The following is a 13,481-nucleotide window of genomic DNA, read 5'->3' on the forward strand; positions in this document are numbered from 1 at the left end:
TAACATAGATCAGCATCAATAGCCGGCGGCTCGGTGTGTCCACCCCGTTATGATGTGCCGCGTATTTTCAATGCATTTGGGTGCCCTCCTTTTCCCCACCTGCAAGTGGCTCTTCCATTTTATTCCACGACACTATCAGCCGTACGACCTGCACTTTCCATGTCGTAGTCCGAGTCGGTATCAGTGAGCACTATCAGAAATACAACGGTTAAACTATTGTATCCCACGTATCACGTTTGGTTTTCATCCTTATCGCTTGAGTTGGACAAAAAACCAACAATGTCTGCCAAGATCTCTCGCTCTCTCGCACAGTTCTGCATCCCAGAACCGATCTTTTTGCTCACAATCAACTATATACTGCATTGTTCCGTGTGCGCTTATTTTCAAAAGTGAATGAGGTGAAAGAGAGTTCAAATATAGTGTACAAATGTCTGATTTTGTAGTGGAATGACATGAGTGTGCTAATAAAAAGTAATGACAGAAGGTGTCGCCGCTTGTCTTAAATAAATACCACGACGCATCCTCAACCAAATTTCTCCTCCCTCCAGGCCACTCGACAAGTCCCTACACAGTACTGCTAGTTGATATCTGTATACGCTCCTGGAAGACAATTGAATTCATACTAGTTTCTGCGTCTGAGTTCACCATGAGTTTGGCGTGATATTCTCGAACGCTAAGGATGAGGCGTGGCCCCAACACAAATATCTGCACGACCAATAACACATTAAAAGCACCATCGAGTGCTATCTGAGCTGCCAAAGAATATGATTCCTACAGAAATGATGAGTAGTAGTTATGAGCAGATATTAGCGAAAGGTCAGCGAACCACAAATGATGGAGAGAGCTCAAAGAGCTGGACGAAAGAGACGCCAATAAAGCTAACATATGCGAAACTTGAGCAGAAAAGATGGCCACATTCACATTACAAGCTCACCTTGCAAAATAAAGCACGTGATATTTTATTAGCACTCTGAAACAGTCCCCGATGGTTGATCCTATCGATTGATCGAGTCGTCGCAGGTCACGGAAGTGTTTTACAGCAATCCAGACTGAAAGACACAGTGCCAGAACCTCCCAAGCAGTGTAGAGTGTCCAATACGTTAAAAACAGAGGCTGGACGACATCCCCTTCATATTGATACTCGCACATGTACGTGCCAGAGAGTATCAACTCCTCTGGTGTTCGTCCAATTAGCTGTGTTCGTCAAATCAACCAGTAAGGCTTACCCCCTACAATATGCTCGAGTATTATTGCCCCGATTACTGCGCAGGTAATGACAACAGTCAGAAAGATAATGACAAGGAAGACGAGCATCGTTCTAGATCCCTGATACATGGCATGCAAGCGAGTAATAATGATGACTTGCATCATGTTTCAGTCGAGTCAATATCATAGAGGTATCGCAGTTAGGGGACTCACTGCCCAACATGGCATATATGACCACATCTGTTCCATTCTGTGCGTGGTATGTGATATTGCCTGAAATGCCAAATTAGTAAACATCCTTGTACTAGTATCAAAAGCTCCGACTCACACCTATCGAATCATTATGTAGAGCCGAGTTCAATGGTCAGAATCTCACTCACCCCTAGAAATGAGTGTATTCATTGGATAGTAGGAATGAGATGATTATAGAATACTCACTGTATCTGTCACGGAGACCAACGGCATATTTTCTGTGTGCCACCGGTCAGAAGAGCCGAACACAGCACATATGAGACATACCCAGAATACTGGTACTAATTGTCAGAGATGAACTATTAGCATAGTGTCGATTTTTTTGGCCTCGACACATACACAGAATATGGTATTCCAATATAATGTATCTATAACATTGGGGTGTCAGACAATTTTCCAACCACCCTATAGAACAACATGAGGTACGCACAACCAAATACAGCACAGTCATGAGAGACCAACGTTGCGTCTATTGCGGATTCATTGTATTCTCCCTGTTTTGCTTTTGATACCATTGGGACTCTTGTCACTCACCCAGATCAGTTCAATCTATGACACCTTTCTTAGCGAGTTAGCTGCTATGGCAACAATGTCGACCTACCTCTTGTCCCAATGTTAGTACTGGAAATATCATGAGAATATCAGCGGTTTTCAAACACTATCCCGCTCACCCCAATCGTACACCATCACGATGCCGGCAGCAACTGCGAAACTGCAAGTCAATGTCAGAACTAGACATCTCGATGCTACGAACCGATCCAATAGCTGAAAATAATATTTGAATTGATTACGGGCCACCAGCTAGGATCATTTGAGACAACGGTCATATTTGAGGGATGGGTGTGAGGGAGTGGGGGATGTTAGTGGTGTATAACGATACTGCTAGATATACCGCCGTTCAGCGCTTAAGCTATCGCCAAAATCCGCATGATGGAGATGGATATTTGGTCCCGCCTCAAGAGTCGGATTGGGTAAAGTAGTAAGTATTGCGGTGCGAAACCAAGCAAAAAGAAGCCCTCGGGCCTCGATAACCAAAGTTAGTAGATTTGATTTGAAAGCCAGTATTCCGCAGGCCACTAAGATCTAATAAACCGCAGTCATCGTTGATGGCATGATGTCGGTAACTGTGTACTATTTGTGCTGCAAACTTACGAAAATAAAGTTCCTTATGCTTCTTTCGGTTGAAATCGATACTCTGCACGAACGACACATTACGCACTGCGCATCGCAACATTAATTCGTGTGTTTATGCGAGAAGTATGGGTTGGGAAAGACCACACTCAGTATCAAAGTTGACATGGTATCAACAACTTCAGCAGGCTAGTACGGAGGAGGAGAGGGCGAGAACTTGAATACATGCTGCTGAAGCACCAAGTACATACATATGGTATTTGATAGTTTCAATTTTGCCTCATATACTGACTAGGTTCATATCATAGACAACACTATCCAGGATCTCTCCCTTCCAGAACAGCAAGGTGATCAAAGTGTAGCTTCTGGCTCCTCCCTGCCTCCCAGTTCTCGCCGCGCAGCCACAATAGAGGCACTTGCCAAACGAGCGCGCGAGACCAAAGACACGAGACGTGTTGGACGCCGAAAAAGGGCTCAAACTACCTCGATGGACCAGTCGCAGCCGAGTCAACAGAACCACCACTCGGATGATATGAACATCACAATGGGTGAGGATTCTGACAATCTGGTATGTCTGTCCAGCGAACACGTCAAACTATGCACCAATAATTATCAGATAGATGATGTACCTATGCCTTCCAACAATTTTGCTGACCCAAATGAGCCTTCTGACGATTTTGCTGATCGGAACGAGCCTCCCGTCCCTGATAGTAATCCACATCTACCTCCTGACGATTTCGCTGATCAGAACGAGCCTCGTCCCAGATAATAATCAACATCTGCCTCCTGAACATTTCGCTGATCAGAACAAGCCTCCCATCCCAGATAATTATTCACACATACCTCCTGACCATTTCGTTGATCAGAACGAGCCCCCTGTCCCTAATAATGCTCCTGAAGGTGATGGGCACCAACAGGAGTATCAGTTCATCTTACACCGCCAACCACGACCAAATATCGATGTGGAGGCGCTTGCGCAGATGGCGCACACAATAACTGCCACTATGGGCCCGCGCCGCCGGAACCGATGGGAATTGTGTGGCTGAATGGTTACCCCTTGAAGTCAATGTGCTGACCATCATGCTTCGAACGTTCTTTGGAGTTCTGCCAAAGAGTGGGACGCCCATTCCCTTCTCACACCACTTCTCAGTGTACCTCACCGTTTCTTTCACAACGACCTAAATCTACAACCACTCGTCATGACGGAAGATCATAGGCCAGATATCGATCCTTCTTCAGGAACTCTTAGATCCAATCAGGTAAATGTTACTGAAAGCTCGGTACGTGGTCTCTTAAAATCTATCGTCGTCTTTACACATTATTCGTCCAGGACCAACCTCGTAGAGGATCTGCTCAGTTCCTGCGGAAATTGAAGAATGGGCTAACCAAAAAGCTTCCTGTGCGTAGACATGAATACTATTTGTTCTCAATACGGCTAAGATTGTACAGAAACGCTCCAAGCGAACACGCAACCGCACCACTGCGACGTTGCATCTCCATCCTTCCAACGAAAACAAGCATCCCACCGCATCTGAGATTCCAAGTGACTCCGTGAACAAAGGGCTGTCGGAAGAGCCTGCTCCGCAGGTATTTCTATCAAATACCCTGATTGTCTTGTCTAATTTTGACGGTACCACAGGTTCAGGCTGCTTCTTCTGGCGAGGAAGGAAGACCTGGTCTCCAATTAGTTGACACCGAACTTCAGCGTGCCCGCGATGGTACACCACACATGCGATCACTCGGAAAACATGTGACTTCTATGGCATCCGCCGTCGACAATGGCCCAGCGGATCTTACTGCTGCAGATGATTTTGAGACGACGTATCTCCAACCCCTCAAGATTATCGATGCTGTGCTTGAGAAGATCGCAGACGTATGGGCCATTCTTGTTGATTGGAATCGGACTAATCAAGTTGTATAGGTACATCCATACGCAAAGATGGCGCTGGGTGTGCTATCTGCTGCATCCAAGGTATGTTTGGTTTCTCCCGCAATTCAGTTTCCTGCTCAGAAGTTCTAATTCTATGAAGATCATAATCGCGCAGGCACAGCGCGACCATTCTATTCTTAGTCTTCTCAAGAAATTGGCTGAAGTTTACCGCTTCATGACTCAAGATGACAGTCTTGAAAAAATTGAATCGATGCGCGGTATCGTTGAAAAGATCGTTCACCAGACTCTCGAGTGTGCCCGTTTCATCAGGGACTACTCGGAGACAAAGAGCTTTTGTGAGTCACCAAGCTATCGTACCTTGTACATGAATCTCATACTATATCATAGGGAAGAGACTTGGGAAAAATGTTATCTCGGAAACTGATGACACGATCAAACAGTACAGCGACGCTTTGGACGGCCTTATGCAACAATTCCGGGACCAAGTCGATCGGGACGTGGCCGTTTTCGTCCAACGTACGGGTAAGGATTCTGATACGCCTCTGTCTTTACATTCACTGACACCGTTTTAGGCGATACCCTGGATCTCGGGGATATCGCTTATGCGAAGGGCGCAGGACTAGATACCATGAAACAGTGCTTACCAGGGACGCGCATGGAGATTCTTTCCCAGATTACGGACTGGATCAACGGCAGCGGAGATGCTGCTAAACGTGTGCTGTGGCTATCTGGCCCTGCGGGCAAGGGCAAATCAGCCATCGCCCACACGGTCGCCAACTGGTTCAAGGAATCGGGAGGCCTTGGTTCATGTTTTTGTTTCGATCGGCGCAGAGAAGCGGATCGTCGCCATGAAAAGATTTTCTCCACCATCGCGCGCGATCTCGCTGACCGTGATTCGGGGATGAAGCGAGCGTTAGCGGATGCGGTCAAGGATGCACACTCGCTCAAGAATACGACGGACATCATCCAGCAGTGGCGCGACCTTTTCATGAAACCGCTAAAGAAGTTCTCGGCGTCAAGCGTAGGGCCTGTCTTGATCGTGATCGAAGCACTAGATGAGAGCGGTGGAAAGAAGACGCGGAGCAACATCCTCCGCACACTTGCCGGTAGACTTCAGGACGAAGGACTTCCCCAAATCACGGAACTTCCATCTAACTTTCGGATTCTCGTCACCTCTCGCCCGCTTCATGATATCGAAGATGCATTCCACGGGGCTCAGCATATTCTACGGTTGTCCATGGACGAGATTCCAGCAGCAGTGGCAGAGCGCGACATCCAGGCGTTCGTATCTGAGGAGCTGAAGGGGCTACCAGATTTTGGCGACAAAGAGTTTACAAATCTAGCTGCGAAAGCCGATGGATCTTTCGAGTGGGCGCGTCTTGCTTGCGAATACATCAAAGACGCGCCTCCAGGCGTACGCCAAATGCGTCGCTTCAATGCTCTCGTCAACCGCAGGGCCGGAAAGCAGAAGAACCTGTTGTACGATATGTATCTGGTCATTTTGAAAGAGATCATGAGAAGGGATCAATATGACGAGGACGAGGACGAAGCACTGGCAGGGTTTCGTTCTGTGATGGGACAGATACTTGGCACAGCTTTTTTTTTTACTAAGCAGAACAGTTAACGTTCAGGCACCGAGGTAACAACTCATGTTTTATAGTTGCACTTATGTCCTCATTAAGCAACACCTTTGATTTGCGTGTCTTCGTTTTCCCTTCTCACGTTTGCTCGCTTTCATTTTTCTTAGTAGAGAACCCGACGTACTTGCCCCATTTTCCGTCGATTAGTATCAGTTAGCGCACGCAATGTCTAACACGTCAAGTTCTAGGCTGCCTGCCGGTGTTTAACGTTTAACTTCGGGGGTCAACATTGCCCAGTGACACTGTAGATAGTAGTTTCAATGAAAATCACTGCAAAATGCGCTGATGCTGAATGTTTCCTCTAGAGTAAGTTCCACTGAAATTGCATGCAGTTAATCTCATTGGAGCGCTGATTCTGAATTTCAGTGGAAAATTCACTGAATCAGGATTCAGCACCAAGGAGTTCCGAACTAGCACTAAGTTTATGAAATCATACTCAGGCATTTGTGCAGGTACTGACTCTGACACTCCCGGTTGTCTCTTGATTCGGTTTCAAGTCACCGGCCAGAGGGTTACTCTAGTGCAACAGAAAAGAGGGAGAGATGCCGTTACTAGTAATATTAATTATGGTCATCCTGGGATCTCCCTTCCTCAAACCAACACATGAATTGCGGTAAGAAAGTATGCCATCATGATCCAGGATTCGAGGACACTGTCACGGTGGACAAGTATATATGGCAGTTAAAGCAATGAGACAACTATATGGTTTCGACAGGCGAAACAGTAAGCATCAAAGCTTCCACTGACGATGTGCATACTGTCGGTATACACGACGATCAAATCTCGTTGGCCTGCAGCCTCACAAGGAGATTAGAGACAACTGAAAACGATTTCTCATTTCTAAAAGTTGTAGGTGAATATAGTGTACTAATGTCTGCTTTTGTAGTGGAATGACATGGGTGTGTTAATAAATAGCAACAACCGAAGGTCACCGCTTGTGATCACTAAATACCACGACGCATCGGCCACTCAGTAAGTATGTCCCTACACAGTACTGCTAGTTGATATCTGTACATGCTCCTGGAAGGCAATTGAATTTATGCTATTTTCTGTGTCGAAGCTGGCCACAAGTTTGGCGTGATGTTCTCGAATGCTAAGGATGAGCCGTTGTCCCAACACAAACACCTGCACGACCGATAAAATTTGAACAGCACCATTGAGTATCGATGTCTACAGAGATGATGAGCAGCGGATACAAGCAGATATCAGCGAAAGGTCAACGCACCAGGTCTGATTGAGAGAGACTAGCAAGCTGAAACAAAGAGACACCAACAAAGCTAACATGTGCGGAACTTAAGCAGAGAATATGGCCTTCACATTACAAGCTCACCTCGCAAAATAAAGCATGTGAGCTTTTATCAGCACTTTGAAACAGTCCTCGGCGGTCGATCCTGTCGATGGGCCGAGTCGCCGCAGGTCACGGAAGTATTTCACAGCAATCCAGACCGAAAGACATAGTGCGAGAACCTCCCAAACAATGTAGAGTATCCAATACGCTACAAACAGAAGCTGTATGTCTCCTTCATATTCATACTCGCACATGTACGTGCCAGAGAGTATCAACTCCTCTAGCATTCGTTCAATGAGTTGCGTTCTTCAAGTCAAACAATAAAGCTTACCCCCTGCAACATGCTCGAGTGCTATTGCCACGAGGACTCCGCAGGTAATGGTTACAGTCAGAAAGATAATGACAAGGAAGATGAGCATCATTCTAGATCCCTGATACATGACATGCAAGCGAGTAATCATGATGGCTTGCATCGTGTTTCAGTCGAGTCAATATCACAGAGGTATTGAGGCTAGCGAACTCACCGCCCAACATAGCGTACAGGACCACAGCCATTCCATTCTGTATGCAGTAGGTAATATTGCCTGAAACGCCCAGTTAGTGAACACCCTCGTACTGGTATCAAAAGCTCCAACTCACACCTATTGAGTCATTATGTTGAGCCAAGTTCAATGGTTGGAATCTCACTCACCCCTAGAAATGAGTGTATTCATTTGGATGGGAATGAGATGGTTGCGTAATGCTCACTACATCTGTCAGCGAGACAAATGGCGCAAATGCTGTGTACTACTGGTCAGAAGAATCGAACACAGTGTATATGAGACATACTCAAAATATTGGCACTAATTGTCATAGATGAGCTATTAGCATAGTGTCGGTGTTTGGCCTGGACATACACAAAATATAATGTTCCAAAATAGCGTATCTAGAACATTGGAAAGTCAGCACGATTTGCCAAGCACCCTATAGGACAACATGAGGTACGAACAGCCAAATACAGCACAGTCATGAGAGACCAGCGTTGCATCTGTCGCAAATTCATTGCATTCTCCTGCTTTTCTTCTGATACGGAACTCTTGTTACTCACCCAGATCAGTTCAATCTATGATATCTTTCTTAGCGAGTTGGCTGCCCCGACGATAACATCGACCTACCTCTCGTCCTAGTGTTAGTACTGGAAATATCGTAAGAATATCAGCGGTTTTCGAACACTGTCCCAGGCCCGCTCACCCCAATCGTATACCATCACGACACCGGCAGCAACTGCAAAACTGCAAGTCAGTGTTAGAAACTAGACATCTTCAAGCGACAAACCTATCCAATAGCTATAGAAGATATTTGAGTTGATTGTTGGCCACCAACTAGAATCGTTTGAAACTGTGGTCATATTTGAGGGATAGGTGTGAACGAGTGGGGGATGTTAGTGGTGTATAGCGATACTTTTATGCTAGATATAGCACCGTTCGACGCTTTCACTGCCAAAAACTATATTGCGGTGAGAAACCAAGCAAAAAGAGGAAGGTATATCAAAGTTTTGCAAACCAGTACTTATTGCGCATGACACTAAGATAGGCCGCAGTCATCGGTGGTATTAACGCAGTATTTTGGTTGCAAGCTTGGAGAGTACTACGTCATCGATCTAACACAGGTCAAAGCGTGGAAGTAGTACGCTCACTTCGGCCTTGCTGGCTGAGCCGGATGTGCAACAGCCCTCCAGTCACTCTCATGGAACGAGGGTCATAACACCAGAAAAGTCAAACAAACCATGACACAGAGTGGGTCGAACACACACTAGTCTGCGTACTGTTCCATACTCAATGGCTGATCTACTCCCAGCCTTCCCTCACACCACCCTAGTCCACGGAACACCCGTGAACAATACGTACCTCTGCGCAAGTACTGACCCTGCGATGTTCGCTAGCTGAGGAATGTGGAATGCGCGATCTGTGGTGGGACGGACTGGAAGTCAACCCACGGAAAATAGACACAAAAAACACGTCAACAAGATGGTCCACAGATGGGTGAATAACGCACACTCAGAGCTACTCTTGCGCATGTTGATTTCCATGATTTTCAATGTAGGCTTCCTTGCCATCCTTCGGGATCCTCGCTGTCCTCATTCTGTTGCTCATTTGCTGTCAGTAGATCAGAAATTCGCAGATGGTACCTAGAGCTTAACTTACCAATAGCTTGTCACTGAAATAATAGCGATCCAAGGACACTTGCGGCTCTCCATATGCAACATTATGTTTTGTAAACTTCCAGTATCCTGTGGTCGCCTCTGCCAGTGGATGTTGCGGTTGTGGGACAACTTCATGGTGCCATTCTCGTACTACGACGAGTTCTGTGAGGAGCACAGAGGAGTGCATATTTACCTGTGCTAATGTTGACGTGGGCGTGCACGGATTGTTGGCAAGTAATGTCTGGATATGGCCATGTGGTGGTAGTTCGGTTTTGCGTGCACTGCAGCACTTGTTTTGAGTTAAGAACCAGCAGTAAGACACGTCCACTCACGGCATTGCAGCCTGTAGAAGGCCTCACGTATTAGCCTCCATGCGAAAAAAGTCGAGCCCCTTTGAGAGACGTCAGAAGATGCGCTATCCTCTGCCTCTGTTATCCTGGTAAGTGCGTAAATAAACCTTGCGACCTGCTTATGCGATCACATTCAATGGATACCAAGACTGATGGATGAAGCTTGAAGATTCTGCCCGACTTTATGCAAGTGCTAGCCGCCCTACTTTTCATTAGCTTCTCCGGCTAGTCGACGTTCTCTTCTCCGCTTAACATCCCAATTATAAACTCTAGCAGTGTTGACTTCCATCACCGTCAGTTGCTCTCGCAGAAACTCCAAGTCTTCGATCGTAGCCTTCAAGCTTGCCTCTGCAAGATCCAATTTGGATCGCAGGAGCGACACAGCCTCTGACAATTTGTACGATAGCATTACATTCGCCTTATACGAATCAGATACCATCGGAAAACTCGCAATGGACAACTAAACTCACCCCTAGCCATAGATAGACGGTGTCGATGTCCTCAAGTTCTGCTTCCGCAAAGAGCGTGTCATTTAATTCGAACGTTGTAGTAAGCGGCTTTTCGGGATTGTCAGAGTTTTCCTCATCACTGAGATCATCCTCCAGATCGTTGTTCTTGTCCTTGCCTTCCTACATGATCGTCGCATAATGTTGCTGCATGTGTTCGCAGTGATGGACTCACTCTTTTTTCTTGCAGGAACTCCACCATATGCAACGTCTTTCTGATGTCAGGGATCTTGTCCTCCAGACCTTTTCGTCGTTGTGTCAGGTTGGCATCCATATATCGGTACTTCCTGGACTTCCTTAGGTTTAAGATCATCACAGTGTATAAATTAACTCAAACATACGCGATAGCATCCTGGAAATTCTTTAGGGGAGTCTCGACCGCACCATCTGGGCCTCCCAGATATTCTTCGACATTTGCCTACATTATTAAGCATAAGAAGAAAACATTTAATTTGAGATACTTTTGTAGATACCCACGATGAATGGAGCTTTTGGAATACCCCGTGGATTTTTCTCCTCTTGAAATACCGACTTGGCAGACATGGTCGTATGTCTTGAACACCCCGCTTCCAATCATGAATGCGTGACGTCCGGTCGGAGTTAGAATTGGAGTTTACAGGATAGACAGCAAAATTTGATTCATTTGACTCCCAAAACGCCGAAGGTAGCGCCGCGAGCTTTGATTAAAATTTAGACAAGCGGCCGCGAACACATGGAGACCCCTTGGTGCGCGAATGCAAACACTTGACGGTATTATTCATTCGTTTGAGCCTTGATTCATCGCCGTGCTTTGGTGTTGCTACAGGTAAGTATATCATAGATTCATGTATCCAACACTCCATGTCACTGAGGGCTGACCTGCGCCCACACAGGATGGACCTACACTGGAATTCCGGAGCCAAGACAGCGACTACGGTCGGACTGCAACAGTCAAGCTTCTCGAACGAAAGAATATTAACATCAACACCCATAGGAAACACCTAACGATATCTGTGCATTTGAAGCGCTCGGAGAAGAATACAGCTCATTGGACGAACACCAGAGGAGCTGATACTGTCTGGCACGTATATATGCTATTATGGAATTGAGTGGGACGAACAGCTCTTGATTGCAATGTTTTGGATGCTCAACATTGCTTGGGAGGTCCTCGCACTGTGCCCTTCGGTCTGGGTTGCTGCGAAACACTTCCGTGACCTGCAACGACTCGGCCCATCACCAGGATCGACCATCGGGGACTCTTTCAGAGTGCTGATACATCCTCACGTTCTTTATTTTGCAAGGTGAGCTTGTCATGTGAACAGGGCAGTATTTTTTCCGCTCAAGTTCCGCACATGTTACCTTTGTTGGTGCCTTCTGCTTCCATCTTACTGTTCTCTCTCCAGAAATCTCGGTGCGCTGACCTGTTGCTGATATCTGCGTGCAACCACTGCTCATCATTTCTGTAGAATTCAATTCCTATTGGAGCTCAGATGCTCGGAGGTGCTCTTCAAATTTTCCCGGTCGTGCAGATGTTTGTGCTGGGACCACGCCTCATTCTTAGCATTCGAGAATACCACGCTGAACTCGTGGCATACTCCGATGCAGAAACCAGCATGAATTCGATTGTTTTCCAGGAGCGTATACATGTATCGACTAGCAGTACTGTATAAGGGAATGCTTGTCGAGTGGTCTGCAGGGAGGAGAAATTTGGAGGAGGATCCGTCGTGGTATTTATTTTAACATATGGTATTTCGAGGTATATTCGAAAGGTCTAGGCAAAGCTATTTCTTGTTGTATCACTACTGGAACAAGGTACGCGCGCTTGAACCAAGTGGTAAGCTAAAATTATATGGAACGTAACCTGGTCCTTGATGACCGATGTTAAATACTACAACCAGAATCAGTAAAAGTGCCTTGACAGCGACTGTCTTCCTTCTATATGGTCTGGCTAGGGGAGACTACTTGACAGCTGATTCTGCGCGTTGGTGTCCCACTGTCTGGACATATAGATGCTGCGAATCGTGAAGCCAGATAGCTGATAACTCATCGGTGCTCGGGTGCGATTTCCTCCATGCGATGTGCCACGGAGAATGAAGCAAATCATGACAAGGATATGGGGTCTGCCGAGAGTGATGAGTGGAGAACCTGAGGCAAAGGAGAGATATGGGTAGTCAGAGAGTCGGCCGAAGGCCTCGATGAAAGTAGTACTCGTAGTGGTCAGAACTAATGAGAGTGATAACGGTTGGCAAGAAAAGGAAAGTTACGATTCAGAACAATAACAGTTCTCAACCATATGCATTACGGATCTCTGTCGTCTTATCGTATATGTACCTTATGTCTCATTGGTGGACCTAAGTGATCGCCATCGGGCAGCTTCTCATCCAAACTTGTGCCGTCAGTGCACGGGTTTATTGGTTAATCATACTACGTATTCGGCGAGGACGATTTGGAAGGAGAGACGCATCATTTATGAGATGTGATATGGATGGAATCTCAGAGATAAATACGAAGGGGGACGGTAGGAAGACAGTTTGCTTTTTATATCCTGAATACTATTCTGTGCAGACGAAAATTTGGATGTCGATGCCCGTACCCGCCCGTGTAATACACCCAAGCCAACCCGTAACCCGTAGCACGCTACCCGCAGGTTCCACCCGGGAGGGTACCCGGGCACCCTCTACCCATGTCAGGCCCTACAGACCCCAACAGTGATATTTTTTTCAGAAGTAAGGATTTCTGCAACAAACTACTTACTACGTGTGGTGTCATTAATCACGTTGCACCAATGAGAAAGCAAAAGCATGACTCACTGTAGCTCATTCGATCTCCGAACACACATACATGTACTCTCCTATCTATCACGCCCGAGCCAGTGAGTCCACAAATCCTGGATGAACCTACTCATGCTCACCTCGTCACGCCCTGGGAGCGGTATTGGCACGCATTTATAGCCACGGCAGCAATCGTGGTTCGTGGTGCAAAGGCCGCCAGCAGTGTGGCATTCGCTGTCAGCGCTATCAGCCATGGACGCTGTCAAAGCAGCAACAACGGCAAGG

At 46.5% G+C, this 13,481-nt stretch overlaps 4 protein-coding genes across 4 annotated transcripts; 2 read left to right on the plus strand and 2 right to left on the minus strand.

The window, feature by feature from the left end:
- The first annotated feature begins 2,622 nt into the window (after positions 1-2,622).
- F5891DRAFT_254149 (uncharacterized protein) lies at positions 2,623-3,687 on the plus strand. The gene is made up of 4 exons (XM_041371092.1): positions 2,623-2,845; positions 2,898-3,157; positions 3,210-3,299; positions 3,355-3,687. The coding sequence occupies exons 1-4, from the start codon at positions 2,815-2,817 to the stop codon at positions 3,583-3,585; spliced, it is 612 nt and encodes a 203-aa protein (XP_041226975.1). The 5' UTR covers positions 2,623-2,814; the 3' UTR covers positions 3,586-3,687.
- A 318-nt stretch (positions 3,688-4,005) lies between these two features.
- Positions 4,006-6,403, plus strand: F5891DRAFT_254157 (uncharacterized protein). The gene is made up of 6 exons (XM_041371093.1): positions 4,006-4,176; positions 4,229-4,462; positions 4,511-4,561; positions 4,620-4,815; positions 4,868-5,002; positions 5,053-6,403. The coding sequence occupies exons 2-6, from the start codon at positions 4,319-4,321 to the stop codon at positions 6,102-6,104; spliced, it is 1,578 nt and encodes a 525-aa protein (XP_041226976.1). The 5' UTR covers positions 4,006-4,176; positions 4,229-4,318; the 3' UTR covers positions 6,105-6,403.
- Positions 6,404-9,450: 3,047 nt separating this feature from the next.
- On the minus strand, positions 9,451-10,125 carry F5891DRAFT_1277731 (uncharacterized protein; the record flags this gene model as incomplete). The annotated part of the gene is made up of 3 exons (XM_041370280.1): positions 9,923-10,125; positions 9,592-9,871; positions 9,451-9,543 (listed from the first exon to the last, which is right to left on the minus strand). Exons 1-3 carry the CDS (start codon positions 9,925-9,927, stop codon positions 9,451-9,453), a joined length of 378 nt encoding a protein of 125 aa, XP_041226977.1. The 5' UTR covers positions 9,928-10,125.
- F5891DRAFT_1029274 (Prefoldin subunit 3) lies at positions 10,098-10,996 on the minus strand. The gene is made up of 5 exons (XM_041361522.1): positions 10,924-10,996; positions 10,788-10,864; positions 10,622-10,733; positions 10,411-10,569; positions 10,098-10,358 (listed from the first exon to the last, which is right to left on the minus strand). The coding sequence occupies exons 1-5, from the start codon at positions 10,987-10,989 to the stop codon at positions 10,143-10,145; spliced, it is 630 nt and encodes a 209-aa protein (XP_041226978.1). The 5' UTR covers positions 10,990-10,996; the 3' UTR covers positions 10,098-10,142.
- Positions 10,997-13,481: the final 2,485 nt, after the last annotated feature.

Source organism: Suillus fuscotomentosus (assembly GCF_016647785.1).
Source record: "Suillus fuscotomentosus strain FC203 chromosome Unknown F5891scaffold_22, whole genome shotgun sequence".
NCBI classification, from domain to species: Eukaryota; Fungi; Basidiomycota; class Agaricomycetes; order Boletales; family Suillaceae; genus Suillus; species Suillus fuscotomentosus.